Consider the following 15,399-nt stretch of genomic DNA (forward strand, 5'->3'; position numbering starts at 1 on the left):
GGTCACCCAGCGGCCCTTGGAATTGCTGCCTCCCAGCTCTGATGATGCACAGGGCTCCCTGGAGAGTCACTGAAAGAAATGGCTCGGAGCCCCCATCATGGTTCCCGCTGTCCCCTCTCTGGAGCCCTTCTTTCACACCCATCTGGACGTGCTTGGCCCTCCAGATGATTTTCTGAGGACACCTCCTCCAGGAAGCCCACCAGGTGGCCCAGCACTTTGATCTGGCTTCTCGCACTGAGCGGGATCTTCCCCGGCCTGTGGCTGTGACCCCACAGAGCGGGGGCTGCTCCTGGTTCACACTGTATCTTAGCACCTGCCAGGGCCCAGCATCTCTAGCCAGGTGCTGAGTGCATGGAAGGGTGGATTTGCCTGGCAGTCCTTTGGGGTGACGGTGAGGTGTCCCTGTCACTCTCTGTGTGACCCTGGCTAGAGATGCTGTGGACACTTTTTTTCAGAAGGAGATTATCTTTCCACCAGAGCTTTCTGGATGTCTGAAGAGCTTGCAAACAGGAAATTGGGCACATTTCTGAGGGGAAGCGAGGTGAAGCGTGGGAAAACAAGGCGGAAGGGGAGGAGCCCACTTGGGGAGGGGAAGGGACGGGTGGGGGAGGGGTGCAGTGGGCCATGGGATGACCAGTTTGGGAGGTCCCAGTGGTTGGACAGTCACGCCGGGAGCTGGGCCCTGTCCTGTACAGCCAAGTGTCTGAAACAGAGCTCAGAAAGACGGGGACCAGAGCCAGAGCCCCTGTGAAGTGGGTCCTCAACCCTGGCACCCAGAGGCCGGCCAGCATGGCCTGGAGGGTGACGACCTCTACACCGTCCCCCGATGTCCTGCTGCCCACCCAGCGCCTGGGGCAACCCTGGGCACTTTCTGACAGCAGAGTTCTTGTACCCAACAGGGAGTGGACCACTGAGGGACCATGTGGCCAGTTTGGAGGTGGTCGGCCAGGACTGGAAGAGGACCAGGCTCCAGAGGGAGGCCCAACAGCCAGTGAGCTCCCCGGGCAGATGCTCTGGGCCCGGGCTGGCCGTTAGGGAGGACCCACCACCACAGACCACTGGAAGTCAGCAGGCCGGAGCACAAAATAGAGTTCTCCCCCTCCCTCTTTCTCAGCACTGGCATTTTCTATTAGGCCAAGTCTTGAGGTTCAAGTGGGGGGACTTGGGGTGTTTAGAAAGACGCTCCTTTGTCCCCAAATCTGGAGCAAACACCCCAGCACCTTCTCTTAGCTCAACGGGACAGTGCCTGGGAGGCGGGCTGCCACCCCCAGCTCTGGGACCTCTAGCAGGTGTGTGACCTGGGTGGGCCACACATCCACCCCCACCCCACCCTCTACCTCCAGAAGCTGGCCAGGGCTCCCCCACCCCGAGGGGCTCCAGCAAGCCCCCAGACTCCAGACCCACAGGGAGCTGTGACCACTGGTTGGTCCACTGGTGGTCTGGGGGTTTCGGAGGGAGACATCAGGGATCAGGGAAGGCCCCAGAAGACCCTAGAAATTGCGGGGGGTGGTTGGTGATAAGGAATCAAGCACAGGCAGGAGGTGCCTCTGAAGGCCTCGTCCCGGGGCCCCGGGAGGCCCTGTCAGGGTTGGGAAATAAGCCTGACGCTGGAGCTCCAGGGACAGACCACCGCCGGGCAAGGGGCAGTGGGGCTGGCGGGAGCTGCGTCCTTGAGCTCCTGGATTTCACAGGCTGCCCAGGCGCGCAGGTCGAGCCCGGCTGTGAGGGGCTCACCTCCTGCCGGGACAGCCCCTCCGCTGCCACAGGGCCTGTCCCTATGCCTTCCGTGACACTATGAGACAGTGACGGGTTGCCCCATTTTGCGGATGAGGAGACTGAGGCTCACCGGACAGAGGGCACACCAAGGCCCCAGAGCTAGGAAGGGGCGGGGCCCTCGCCTGGCTCACCTGGCTGGTGTTCAGGGGCCCGGAGGCAGCTGGAGCCGCTCATTTTCAGTCATTAGCTGAGGCCAACACGAATGTTGTCACAACCCCAGTTGCAGAGGCCCCGGATGGTACTCCAGCCTGGGGACCCCAAGGGAGGAACCAGGAGCATCAGTACCCAGACCCCCTCCCACCAGGGGCAGGAGGGCCTCAGTGGGTCCCTACACAGAGGGCCAAGGGCTGCTGTGCTGTGCTCTGGAGCTGCGGGTCGGGTGTTCAAAACGTGGAGGATGCAAACGCAGCAGCCGGCCCTGCTCTGCTGGGCCGGCTGAGCAGACAGACAGCTGTCCGGGAGGTGGGAGCCGTGTGGCATTCCGGGCATTTCAGCACCTCTATAAAACCGGCCTGCTCCACGCCGAGGGGCCCGGGGGAGGGGAGGGTGGGCGGATCGGCTCCCACTCCCTGCTCCCCAGGCTGTGGCTGCCCCGCCAGCGGCCCCCACCCTGCCCGGGACAGGCCCTGCCAGGTCCCATTGGGACCAGCGCCACCTGCTGGGGAGAGGAGGGATGCGCCTGGGGGCCTCGGCTAGGAGCACGCGCCAGGGGCCAGTCTCCCCTCCTCTCCCGGCCTCAGTCTCCTCCTCTGTAAAATGGGCAGAGAGAGACGTCCACCCCCACTCCCCCCCACCGCCTCCAGCTGCTGACACGGCCCAAAGGGACAAAGTAGGAAGAGAGCTTGGCACATGCCGGCCCTGAATGAATGTCTGTGTGTGTAAATGGTTTTCAAGACACACACAGTGCAGTGGGGCTTCGAATGGAGAGCCCCCCGCACCAGGGGTCAGGAGAGGCCCAGGGCTACAATATGAACATGGAGGCAAGCCCGGCAAGGGCATCCTGGCAGAAGGAGGGCACGCCGCCTGTGGCGTCCGCTTTTGCCCAAGCACCAGCAGGTGAGGGTGGGGTGGAGTGGGGTATCGGACGCCGGCCGGTCAGCTGGCGGGACCACCGGAGCCCGGAAGACGGGGAGGCCAGAGCACGTCTCCGCTGGCTCCCAGCCCAGCCCAATCCGGCTCCCCCTACCCTGTGCCTGGGGGCACAACACCCCCAAAGCAACCGGCCTGCTTCTTCTACTCTGCCCCACCCAGCTCCCCAGGCCAATCGCTTCCCTGGCCCCAGTGAGAACCGAGGGTCCTTTCAGTCCTGTTCAGAGCTGGACGCCTTCCCCCGAGCCAGCTGGCCTGTCTCCAAGCGGCCAGGTCTCCGACGGGAGCCACACGCAGGCTGCACCCTGACCCCCATTCTACGCTCCATGCCCCACCCCCGCCGCCAAAGGGCCGCTCGAGTCCCAGCCTTTCTGCAGGGGGGTCCTCGGGCCACCCCCGCCCCCAGCCTGGCCACCTGTCTCCCTGCTTTGGGGCAGCCCCTTTCGGCCCCCTTGGTCCTTAATCATTACAACACATGTGCGGCTCCCCTCCTGCTTCCTCCATCACCTCCCCCTTCTCTTTTTCCCTTCCCCAAGCTTGCAGCCCCGGCCCTGGAGTTTACAGCTGCAAAACACACACACACACACACACACACAGAGTCATGCACAAAACCAACTGTGGAATGTTTTCCTGCTTCTGAGTGGGGTCTACCGCCCCGGAGAGTTCTCTCCTAGCACCTGACCTCTAATCCATCTCCGTACCACACGATTTCTACTCCTCCTGGAAGCCAGGGCTGGGGGCTGGGGGCTGGGTCTGGGCAGAAGCGGGGCGTGGAGAGGTGGGCCGGGATGATCAGGGCTCCCGTGACCAGCTTGCAGGGGGTCGCCTGCCTCTTACCCAGAGCTGCACACACGGCACGATCTGGTTTTCCCATTTGGAGAGGGAACGGGGCTCCTAAGTGCCAGACTGAAATGCCCTGCAGCCTCGCCTCCCTGGACTTTCATTCATTCTTTTCACAGAGTCATTCATTCAGCCAGTGTCTGCTGACCACCCACCACGTGCCAGGCTTGGCCCCGGGCTTGGGCGGTGAGCTGGCCATTGGAGCAATGGGCACACACCCCGAGCAGCCCCGCACCAACCGCACCGCACAGAGGGCGGGAGGCCCGGACAGGAGCGAGTGGCGTGCTGGGGGCCAGTGCAGAGCACCCCAGCTTGCCTGAGCCGGGTGGGGACCCGTCCCCACAGACGTCAGAGGGAGGGGACGTGTGTGTCTCCACAGACGTCAGAGGAGGGGGACGTGTGTGTCCCCGCAGACGTCAGAGGACGGGGACGTGTGTGTCCCCGCAGACGTCAGAGGAGGGGGACGTGTGTGTCCCCGCAGACGTCAGAGGAGGGGGACGTGTGTGTCCCCGCAGACGTCAGAGGAGGGGGACGTGTGTGCGCAGGGGAGGCGGGGGTGTGCTGTGGGGGACAGGGCTGGGCGGAGGTGGCCCCACGATCCCCCGGAGAACTTGGACTTCACGCTGAGGGCTGCAGGTGCCTTGGAAGGCGCTTAAGCAGAAGAATGACGTGACTACGTGTACTGAATAGGACTTTTCACGGCAAACGGCAGAAATGGCCCCCAGCCAACGTATGATTAAAAAAAAGAGAGTTCTGGAAAGGTGTGAGGGAGCTCCCAGATGGAAGGAAAGGTGGGTCAAGTGGGCCCAGGGGGCGTGGGACAAGCCGGCAGCCTCTCCCTGAGGCACTGACATGCATGGGCACCTCCTGGCCTCGCCCCCGCTGTTCCCATACTCCAGATTCCAATTCCCAGGAGAACAAAATCCGGCGTAGCCACCCAGCGACCACAGGAACAAGCCACTGGACACAACGTGGGTGAATCTCAGGGACATTCCGGGGCAGTGAAAGAAGCCAGCCCGAAAGAGTGCACACCGCACGAGTCCATTTATAGAGGCAAAGTCAAGTGCGTGGCAGAAACCAGAACAGTGGCTGCCTCGGCCGGGGACTCGAGGGGTGTCCTGGAGTGACGGGGTTGCGGGGGTGGTCACACAGCACTTGTCAAAACTCATCAAACTGTACGTTATAGATCTGTGCGTTTTGTTGTAGGCGACACCATTATATCATGATGAAAAATAAAAGGGAATAAAAGCTGTTCTTTTGCTGGCAACAAATAAACAAAAGAATTAATCAGTCAAGCAATTAATCAAGCAGTCCCTCCAGGGAGAGACAGTTGGCCTGGGTAGCTCACACACTCCCATGTTCCTTGGCCAGAGGATAACGGGGGCGGTGTAGGGGGGACCCTGCTGGGCAGTTCCCGCAGGCCTCTTCAACAAAGGAAGGTTATTTCCGGAAGGCCGAGGAATGCTAAGACGGCTAGCATCAGCCTTGCGCTGGGAACACTGGTAGAGATCGTCCAGTTCTATGTGCTTCAGGTTTGAAACTATGTAACCAAATAGAAAAGAATGTTAGTTTCAGTTGTTTAGTTACCAAGGAAGCCTGTCTGGGGCAAGAGCAGGGGAGTCAGACATGCCTGTGGGCTGGTAAATTGTGAAACTTAGCTACAGGGTCCTTTTAGTGATTAGAATGGGCTGAACCTTGGGTTGTCGTCTAACCTCTTGCCCCCTGTGGACGCGTGACTCAAGCCTCAGAGTCTGCGCTTTTCTTATTCTGGACCCCTGAGCACCTCGGGGAGGGGCCGGGGCCAGGATGGAAAGTGGCTGGACATTGGCGGTTGTGCTCATGCGGATTCTTCTCTGAAGGTGCTGCCTCAGAGAAAAGAAGTACGGTCTCCTTGAATCAACAACTCTGACCTATCCAAAAAAAAAAAAAAAAATCAGAAACAAGTGCTGATCACATGGTACATCAGCTGTTGAACCCTCTCCATGTGCTTCTCGACATGTGTGCTCACACCCCTGCCTCTCTTCAGGGCATTTAAACCACAGCTGCCACCGGAGCCCCTGGTGGAAGCAGCGGGCCTTCTGCCTTTCTCTTCTCTGCCCTGGAGACCCAGGAGGCCTGCACCTACCTCTCCCCGCCAGCCCATGGGGACTCTCGTGGCCAAACTTCTCCTGCCCACCCTCAGCAGCCTGGCGTTCCTCCCCACGGTGAGCATTGCTGCCAAAAGGCAGTTCCACATGGAGGCCATGGTCTACCTCTTCACCATGTTCTTCGTGGCGGTAAGTCCGGGGGCCTGGGGATAGGACCCACCCAGGGCCCCCTCCCAGAGACGGAGGACAGGGGCTGTCTTTCCACCACTTTGCTGTATTGGGTGATGATGGGGAGGTGAAAGAAAGAGCCCAGAGACCAGGAGAGAGGGCTGGGGGCCCCCCTTCACCTTCCTGGACCTCAGTTTCCCCAACTGTGGCAGGAAGTCACTCTGGGATTGGTGTGAGTGAGACCAAGCCCACAGTGGGCCAGGGACAAGCCCCTCCAAGGTCCCCCTTTTCTTGCCAACCACCCAAGGCTTCTCCTGGCTCCAGCTCCCCCTCTTCACCTCTGCCCCCCCCGACTCTCCCTGGTACTCCAGGCCCAGGAGGGGGCTAGCAGGGCTCGGGGAACGTGTAGGGCCAGGGGAATCTGGTTCCAGGATTCTGCAGCTGGCCTCAGTTCAGGAGGGCCTGCTCACGTCGGCTTGTCTCTCCTTCTTGGGGCCTACGTCTCTCTCTGAGTCCTTCTTTCTCTTTCTATTTATACGTCTGGCTGTCTGTCTGTCTCTCTCTCTCTCTGTCCCCCTCCCCCATCTCCCTGTGGGTCTCTTTCCCTCTGTGTTTCTCATATTGGCTCGCTCTGTGTCTGGTTCCCTCTTGATTTCTGGAGCCATATCCCCACGGAATGTACTCTCTTTCTAAATTTCTTGGTGTCCCTCCCTAGCTTTGTTCCCCTCATGTGTCTCTCTGGCCCTATCTATCCATCCCTCTAGCTTCTGTCTGTCTGTCTGTCTACCTACTTATCTATGTACTATCTCTCTATCAGTCATCTATACGTGTATCTAATCAATCACCTCTCTACCTGCCTGATCAACCATCCATCCATCCATCCACCCATCCATCCATCATCCCTCTACACCTTAGTGCCTTCCTGCCTCCCTGTCTGTGAGCCTCTGAGGCTCCTTCCACCCACCCTCGCCGCTGGACCCCCAGAGGGGCCCCACTCTCTTTTCCTCCATCATCTTCCCTCAGACCCAGCCTTGATTTAAACCCAACTCCCTGATGAAGCATGCTCGGGGGAGGTGAGGGTTCCCGGACTCCGTGTGGCAGTGCCAGCCGTGCGAGAGACGACGGTGTGGCCCCCCCACCCCGGGCAGCCCCCCTCCCCAGGCAGCAGGGCCTCCCAGCTCATTCAAGGAATCTTGTCGAAAGCCATTTCATTTGCTCCTCGCGGGACCCCAGCTTGGGTGAGGGCCAGGAGGTCTGCCCGGCAGATGAGAAACCAGAGCCAGGCAGACAGGGGGCTTCTCTGTGGGTACAAGGGCCCAGGACCGGGGAGAGGAGCCGGCGTCTTGTCCTCCAGGCCCATGTTGGACCCCGCCCCCGAAACCACAGTCACTGCCAGGCCACCCCTCCCCACCGGGGCTGAGCTGACCCCACAGCTGCCTCCGCGGCTGGCCTCAGAGGCCCACCCAGCCCTGCCCCGCCCAGCCAGAGTGGCAGGGACAGCTGCGTCCGGTGACAAGTGTCCCCGGCCTAAAGACACACTCAGGCCCCTTCTCCCAGAGCCCCCAGAGGCACCATCGCCACTTCTGCCTCCTGCGTGGAGTCTTCTGTGTTCCCACCGGGACCGTCCTGTGACAGCTGCTGGACCCGTGCTGCGTGTTGGGTCACGTGGCGTCCCCTGGCCCACCCCACGGAACAGGGGCTCTCGTCCCCGTTTGACAGGAGCCCTCCCCCCCAGCCCTAGGGGCAATCAGCCGCTTGTCGGCGCTCACGGCCAGCCACCTGCCACCCGCGCCCCCGACCAGCGCCGCGCAGAGCCAGGCCCGCTCGGTCGGAAGAGGGAGGGAGGCCTCGCAGGCACAGAGGCCGAGGGCCCCCTGCTGCTTCACCCTCCTCCTCGGCAGGTGGTTCCCCCCTGAGTCTCACCTGCCCCACCCACCTCTCCAGCAGGGGTGAACCGAGGGCCTGGGCGGAAAGGCCCCTCCTGGGCCAGCTCTCCTTCAAACCGCTCCAAAGCCTCCCTGACACTGCGTTCACAGGCAAACACTTGGCCTATGGTGAGCTGGCTCTAGGCTGGGACGAGGCGGTTGACAGGGCACAGACAGCGTCCAGAATCTCAGTGATTAAGCCTTTAATCGTACATCGTGATCTGTGCTACATAAGAGAGACAATGGGTACAGAGACAGCAGGGCTCAGCTGGGGGTGGGGGAGAAGTAGTTCTGGAAGGAGCAGGAGGGCAGGAGAAGAGAATCTATGTCACTCACAGGGCCTGGCTCTGCCTGTCAGAGCCATGGGAAACAAGTGTTCTTCTCCCTCCTCTCTCCTGGAGATGTGAGCACCTTGATCACGCCCCACCTGAAGCTTCTCTTTGCTGAGCTAAACAGTCCTATCCACCGCCTGATTCCTTTCCTCCAACCTGTTCTTTGCCAGTGGCACTTCAAAGGGTGCAGCATCCAAAGCTCAACACAGCTCTCTAGGGGGGTCTGACCAGACAGAGAGGAGCAGTACCATCCCCTCCCCTGTTCTGGACACTACATGTCTGTTAATGCCTCCTAGGTGCACCTTAGCTTTAGTTCACGTGAAGTTGCAGCCAGCGGACGCTCTAAAATCGACCTCAACTTGCTCGACTCACCAGATGACCCAGGGCTCTCACCCCTCCCCCACCCGTAGCATCCCTGGCACTTCCAGTTGTGGGCTGCTCTCCTGCACGCCTCTCCATCCAGCTGAGCTGGGCTGACCAAGAGTCGACTGTGCTGGTCTCCAAGCTTGTTTATGCCCTTGAGCTTGTCAAAATAATTACATCATGTCATTAAATATTCCTTAAAATGATGAAATGTGTAAGCGAAAGGAGACGGTTGTCCAGAAATAAGTTGACAGCTTTGAAAATACGGACATTTTGCTTTAAAATTGCTATTAAATTAGGTATCTGGCAGACAACTGTAGGAGTGTGGGGGAGGACGGGGGGCAAAGAGGACGCTGCGTTCAGCACCTGCCCGGGGGCGGGGGGCGGGAGTGTCTCTGCGATCTGCCCTCACTTAAGAGAAACAAACTGAGGGCTGCAGGCGGGTGGTTCTCAAAGCGGGCTCCCTTCTGGCGGCATCCCGAGATCAGCCTGAGATCCTCTTAAAGAAGCAAATCTCTGACCCCCAGCCCCGACCTGCTGAGGGGGCAACCCACGGGGCAGGCTCAGCACCTGAGTCTTCGCAAGCCCCCCAGGGCTTCAGATGCCCGGTGGTCAGAGGGGTAAATTGTGGGAGAGAAGGCCCCACTGGCCTGTGCAGGGCAGACCGGTACCCAAGGAAAAAGGCTCCGGCCTCAGCAGACCTGGATGTTGAGGGAATGTGTAGATCACATGGGAGGGTCCCCACCTCGGCAGGCTTCGTCCGCAAGACCCTATGGGGGAGCAGTCCGCTGCGCCCCCATGTTTCAGATGGGGAAAAGAGCCATGGGGCCATTCAGTGACTTGTCCGAGGTCCCAGCTCACGGGGCCATGGCTCGGGGCCCAGGCCTGGCCCTGGGGCTCCAGAGCTCTCCTCTCCCTGCTGACCGACCGTCTGTGGGTTTCCCGGCAGCTCTACCACGCCTGCAATGGGCCCGGCCTGTCGGTTCTCTGTTTCCTGCGCCACGACATCCTGGAGTACTTCAGCGTCTACGGGACGGCCCTGAGCATGTGGGTGTCACTGATGGGTGAGTGGCAGCCCCCGGCAGGCCAGCCCTGCACACGGGACCTGGGTCCCCCGCCGCCCACCATGCACTCAGCCAGCCGAGCCCGCTGACTGCCTCCCCGCCCCCTCTCATCTCTGAGAACCCCCTTCCTTACCCTGAGGTTCAGAGTGGGGCTCAGTCTGTGAAAAAGTAGGCGCAGCACTTAAGTGCCTTGATTCCCATTTTCCATAACCTTTTAAAATTGCACATTTAGTAGAGGCTTGTTTTGACAGACTGAGCGGAGGCGTACAGAGGAAAAAAGGAAGCGCTCTGCCCCCACCCTCCCCACCCCGGAGAACCGCTGCTCACATTCAGAGTTTACGCCCCCAACACTGTTCCTGAGACTCACACACAATTTTTAGCTCAGGTTTTTATGAAGATGCGATCATTCAAAACCACATGGTTCCGCGACTGTTTTTCACTTACTGTGGACTCGTGGCGATGGCAGGACACACGGTCCCCATTAGACGGGGGGACTCGCTGCTACGGGCGCAGGCCTGTGCAGGACCCAGATCTTTCTCGTATCCTAGCTGCGGTCTTTGCGTCTTCGTCCTAGGGGTCCCATGGGGGAGATTCGTTCCCGGACACCCGCACGTTGATCTCCGTGTTAGAGCAGCTTCCTGCCAGCCTAACCCAGGCTGCTCCGTCCACGGGAAGGCAGCAGCCTGCTTGTCCTTTAAAACCAGCTGCAATTCAGACCTTGGGGGGGCCCAGGCTGGGCCACGGGGTCTCCCTGGCTGAGGGGACACCACACCCGGACCCCGAAGGGAGGGCCCCTGGGGGAGCAGCGGCCAGGAGGGGCACGGGAGGCCCCTCACCTCACCCCGCTCTCTCCCTGGCAGCACTGGCCGACTTCGATGAGCCCAAGCGGTCGACTTTAGTGATGTTTGGCGTCCTGACCATCGCTGTGCGGATCTACCATGACCGCTGGGGCTACGGGGTGTACTCGGGCCCCATCGGCACAGCTGTCCTCATCATCGCGGCCAAGTGGGTGCGTACTGTGCGAGCCCGACGGTCAGGGGCACCCTCCCCTGACGGTGACTCCTCCCCCTCAGGGTCTCCATCTACCTCCTGCCACGTGGGTCGGCAGGCTGGACACAGGGCCTCAGCTAACACACAGAAAATGACCATCGGGTGCCCCAGCCGTGCAAACCCGGTTTGTTTTACGTCTGTACTCACTAGCTCTGGACCTGACCCAAGTCACTTAACCTCTCTGCCTCAGTTTCCATATCTGTAAAGTGGGTGTTACAATCCAGTACCTACCTCATAGGGTTGCTTCTCAGATTAATTGAGATAATGCACCTTAAGGACTGGCACAGAACCTGGCTCCTAATGTGCTGAACTATTTATTATTGTCATTATTATTACTGCTGTTATTATTATTGAAGAGAATGGCTGGTTTAGAGATGCAATATCAATTGGAAGTGGCCTGGGTTAATCTGGGAAGACTTCCTGGAGGGGCTGAGGCTTGAGCTTGGTTCAGATGAAGAGGGAGGTTGTGGTGTGAGGTCGACCGGAAGATGGAACTGCTCGTGAGCATGGAAGCAGCCTGGGCCAGACTGATGGCCCTTCGCTGGGCACCCAGGGGCCTGGCACCACGAGGCCTTCTACACATGGTTCCCCAGGCCTCCCCGCACCCTCTGTCATAACAAGGCCCTCCTGGCTGCAATGACTGAAGCCCACTCAGACTAGCCCAAGTGAAAGAGGGATGCTCGGGCAGGGTGCACCCAGGGGTACTTCCTGGGCCCCCAGGGCAGGGAAGGAACTGAGCCTTGCGGGGACCAGAACAAAGCCCTGGGAAGCAGGAGGGCGGTTCTCAGGGGAAAGAGGTCGGGCTGGGCAGCTGGTGCAGGTGCAGACTGGGGAGGGAAAATAAAGTTCTGGGGGTGAGCTTTCCAAACTCGCCCCACTCCTCTCTCCACCCAGAGAGCGGAGGATTTAGCTTGCCAGTTGGTTGGTGAAGAAACCAAGGCTCATAGGTCAGCAATTTAACAAGAAGTCACGGCAGGACAAGCGTGAGGCCAGGTCCTGACTCCGAGCAGAAGGGAAGGAGCCTCTTTCTCACCACATCTTGGGGAAGCCAAGCTGGCCCCGCGCTGACCCAGGAGGCCCCTCGGAGAGGGGAGAGGGGCGGAAGTGTGCTGGGGTCTGACTTGTCTGGACCAGGAAGGGCCACGTTAATTAACATTCTGGAATGCGTAAACACAGAGCGCTCTCCGAGCTGATAATTCGCTCCCTCCCTGGCAGGAAGTGGGATAAAGGCTCCGTGTTGTGCCCTGGAAGGCTGCTCCTCCTGCAGACCTTGGCCGGCTCTGAATCTGGGCTGGATTCTAATTAGCCAGAAGAGCGGTCACTCGCCAGTGTCCCCACGAAGCACCACGGGAACCGAGAGGGCTTCCTGGCTCCCTGCATCTGGGGCTCAAATTGTGTTTTCTAGACCATTAAATGTGGAGTTTATTTTGGCTTTTCAAGGGCAGTTGTTTCCTGGAATGAGGGTTGATTTTTCTCCCGGAGGCTTGTCCCTTCTTGAGCAACTCTCAGCGACAGGAAGTGGAGAGAGATGGGTGATGGGGCTGCGGAGCGGGACCCGGCGCCACCTGGGGCAGGATTGGCTGGAGGAGAGCTTCCGGGCCTCAGCCGGCTGCCCCCAGAGTCACGCTCCCTTAGCTGCACCCACACACCACCCGCGACATTGCAGGTCCTGATTCCTCATCAGCAATGGAAAATTTCAGAAAACTGAAAAATCGGGCATCGTTTCAGAATTCATTTGGTGACAAAACCTGCCCCCACCCAGCATGAAGCTACTCATGGTCTCTGTGTGATCCGCTGGTGGGGGTGGGGGGTGCAATTATGGGGAGCAGCCCTACCCGCCGGGGGCATCCACCGTCCACGATGTGTGCAACCGTTTACCTTGCTGAAATCCAAAACATCCTGTGCGCTGAAACGCCCTGGCCCCAGAGGTTCGGGTTTTCAGGATGTGGACCCGCATTTACTTCATCTTTTTAGTGTACGTGAACCCACGTATTTAAACGCCTACTTGAGCCTCACTCTAGACATCAGCGTCTGAGGAATGGCAGGTTTCACATGCTGGTCGGGTGTGTCTAAGAAATGCTACTATGAGTCTGTCGACTCTGAAAGTGAGTGGAGGTCTCGCAGGGTTGGCCACACGCATCTCCTACCCGCCATGGCCACGCTGGCGGGCAGGTCCCACACCGCCAGTACCCCTTGGCTGTAGATAACCACGTGTCTGGTCCCCTCGGGTTCTCCTCTGGCTGGAAAGGGTGGCCTTCTTTCACCCCAAGAGGCCGACGGGGCAGGGGGTCCTTGTGGGGTCAAAATGCCCAGGGCATCCACAGCCCGATCACCCAGGCGGGGTCTCCCTTGGGTCCTGCAGCCGTTGGGCCAGATGCGTCCAGGCCTCTCCCGGAGCCCCATCTCCCACCTGAGGATGCCCAGGGTGCAAGTGCCCAAGGCTGCAAACTGAGAGCGTTCCTCTGGCCCCTCTCCCCGCAGCTGCAGCAGATGAAGGAGACGAGGCGCCTGTATCCTGACAAGAGCGTGTACACCCAGCAGATAGGCCCCGGCCTCTGCTTTGGGGCGCTGGCCCTCATGCTGCGCTTCTTCTTTGAGGTACCTGGCGGGGGACTGGGAAGCAGCCCACCCACAAGGGCCCCGGTCAGCAGGTCAGCACCGGCCTGCTTGGCTGGGTGCTGAGCGGGGCCGCGCGCCTCCTGGGGTCTCCAGCAGCGTCCCACTACAGTGCTTCCCTCCAATCATGGTCTGGTCCTTCCCTGGCACCCCTGGCATCGCGGGGTTGTGTGGGGGGGCAGTACAGAGGGCTTGCACCTGATGAGGTGCACAGCCCGGAAGGGGCCTGGGGCAGGAGGCACACCTGGAGGAGGGAGGGAGAGGGGAGACGGGGAGAAGGGATGTGCTGGGGGAGGGGGGAGGGAAGAGCCCCAGCCGCCTCATCAAAGGCCCAGTGAATTGGCACAGACCTTCAGTGATCTAGGGGTTTGGTGGAGGGAAAGACCACCATGGGCTGGCCAGTGAGGGGAGGCTTCTCGGAGGAGGGGACTTGGCCAGACTCCCGAGGACAAGCCAGGGGGTCGGGGAGGAGCCCCTGTTCCTGGCAGCTGCCATGTCACGCCAGGCCCGCAGCCGAGGCACAGGGCCGAGGACCCAGGGCAGGGCAGGGGCTGTTGGAGGGAAGATGGGCTTCAGGGCGGGCGGTGAGGCCGCAGACGGGTCCTCCTCCTCCCCTGCAGGACTGGGATTACACCTACGTCCACAGCTTCTACCACTGTGCCCTGGCCATGGCCTTCGTCCTGCTGCTGCCCAAGGTCAACAAGAAGGCTGGAAGCGCGGGGCCCCCCGCCAAGCTGGACTGCTCCACCCTTTGCTGTGCTTGTATCTAACTGTGCAGCCCCGGCCCCAAGCCCCTGCCCTGCCCCATCCCAGGCCTGGCGAGAGTCCTCCGTCCTTCCCGACCTGGAGAAACGTCCCTCCTCAGATCCTGAGAGGTCTCCAGGGCTGTGGGAAGCACCCCACTGACTGCTTCTTGAGAATCCACTTATTAGGTTTCTACTGGGTACTAAGCACCATGCTGGAAAGAAAAGAACTTTCTCCCTTCTCCTAGGCCAAGGTCCTGACGAGTGGGTATGTCTGCAGAACCCTGGAGCCAGCGTCTGTCCCCCACCCGCTTCCCTCTTCGCCCAGTCCCAGCCACAAAGGGGCTCTGCCGCCACCCCAGTCCCGTGTGCTCCCCACGCCATCTGTTTTCCCTTGGAAACAGGTATTCCCACTCCTGACCTCTGCCCTCAGGCTCAGCGCGCCAGGGCCAGCGGGGCCACTCTGTCCCCGCCCCAGGCCTGCCTGCCCCTTGGCGTCCCTCCAGCCGGGTCCCTGAATCAAGCCGTTTCCATGTACTGAATGCCCAAGCTCTTCACACTCGTCATTTCATCTAATTCTCAAAACAAGTCAGGGATGATGGCATATTCGGGGCCCAGAGCTGGACCCCAGCCCACTGTCCCCGGTCTGACACCACTCCAGCCACTTTGCTCTGGAGCTACCCAAGCAAGAGGTGGGAGCACCCTCAGGGCCTTTGAGCTCCAGCCCAGCGTGGGAATGTGGGCCTGGTTGCCAGGACCTTGAGCGGAGGCCAGCGGGCCCGCCGGGCTGGCCTCACGGGGCAGGGCTCGCCTTCCGCCGAGGGCAGAGGTCAGCCTGCTCCCATCCAGGGCCTGTCTGCACCGGCCCGGGGGTGCGGGGGGAGCGGGGGGAGCGGGCCTCCCAGACATCACCTCACAGACACTGGCCTCCTGCTTGCCGAATGATCCGGGCACATCTGTCAGGCAGGAAGTTACCTACACCTGTCTGGGGCCTCTTTGTGTTGCCAGATGGTGCAGTTACCCACATCTGCACCCACCACGTGGGACGGCCCCAGATTTGTCCTAAAGTCACCTCCTCCACACCTCGGGGGCCGGGAGGGAGCTGGCTCCAGCACCAAGGGCTGGGGACAAGGCGGACCCCCGACCAGGGCGCCGTCTGTCGGCCTCCCTGAGTGCCCAGCGGTCCCACGTCTTAGGGCCCTGGACACCGGCAGCCTCGCCCCGGCTCAGCCCCTTTCTGTCCCCACAGCCTGTTAACGACAGAACAGCCCACCAGCACTCAGGGTCCTCACCAAGCCATGGGAGGGGGCAGGGCGGGAGCTGAGACTTCACAGCTTCAGGGCCAT

General features: G+C 60.6%; 1 protein-coding gene across 4 annotated transcripts; it reads left to right on the plus strand.

Moving 5' to 3' along the window:
* The first annotated feature begins 5,159 nt into the window (after nucleotides 1-5,159).
* Nucleotides 5,160-14,602, plus strand: MYMK (myomaker, myoblast fusion factor). 4 transcript variants are annotated; one of them, XM_059925994.1, is made up of 6 exons: nucleotides 5,160-5,237; nucleotides 5,732-5,981; nucleotides 9,530-9,644; nucleotides 10,505-10,653; nucleotides 13,176-13,292; nucleotides 13,931-14,602. In XM_059925994.1, exons 1-6 carry the CDS (start codon nucleotides 5,227-5,229, stop codon nucleotides 14,078-14,080), a joined length of 792 nt encoding a protein of 263 aa, XP_059781977.1. In that variant the 5' UTR covers nucleotides 5,160-5,226; the 3' UTR covers nucleotides 14,081-14,602. The 4 variants fall into 4 exon arrangements, with proteins under 4 accessions (XP_059781977.1, XP_059781979.1, XP_059781976.1 ...); XM_059925996.1 differs by having other exon boundaries at nucleotides 5,168-5,207; XM_059925993.1 differs by lacking the exon at nucleotides 5,160-5,237 and having other exon boundaries at nucleotides 5,494-5,981.
* Nucleotides 14,603-15,399: the final 797 nt, after the last annotated feature.

Source organism: Balaenoptera ricei, chromosome 6 (genome assembly GCF_028023285.1).
Source record: "Balaenoptera ricei isolate mBalRic1 chromosome 6, mBalRic1.hap2, whole genome shotgun sequence".
NCBI lineage: Eukaryota > Metazoa > Chordata > Mammalia > Artiodactyla > Balaenopteridae > Balaenoptera > Balaenoptera ricei.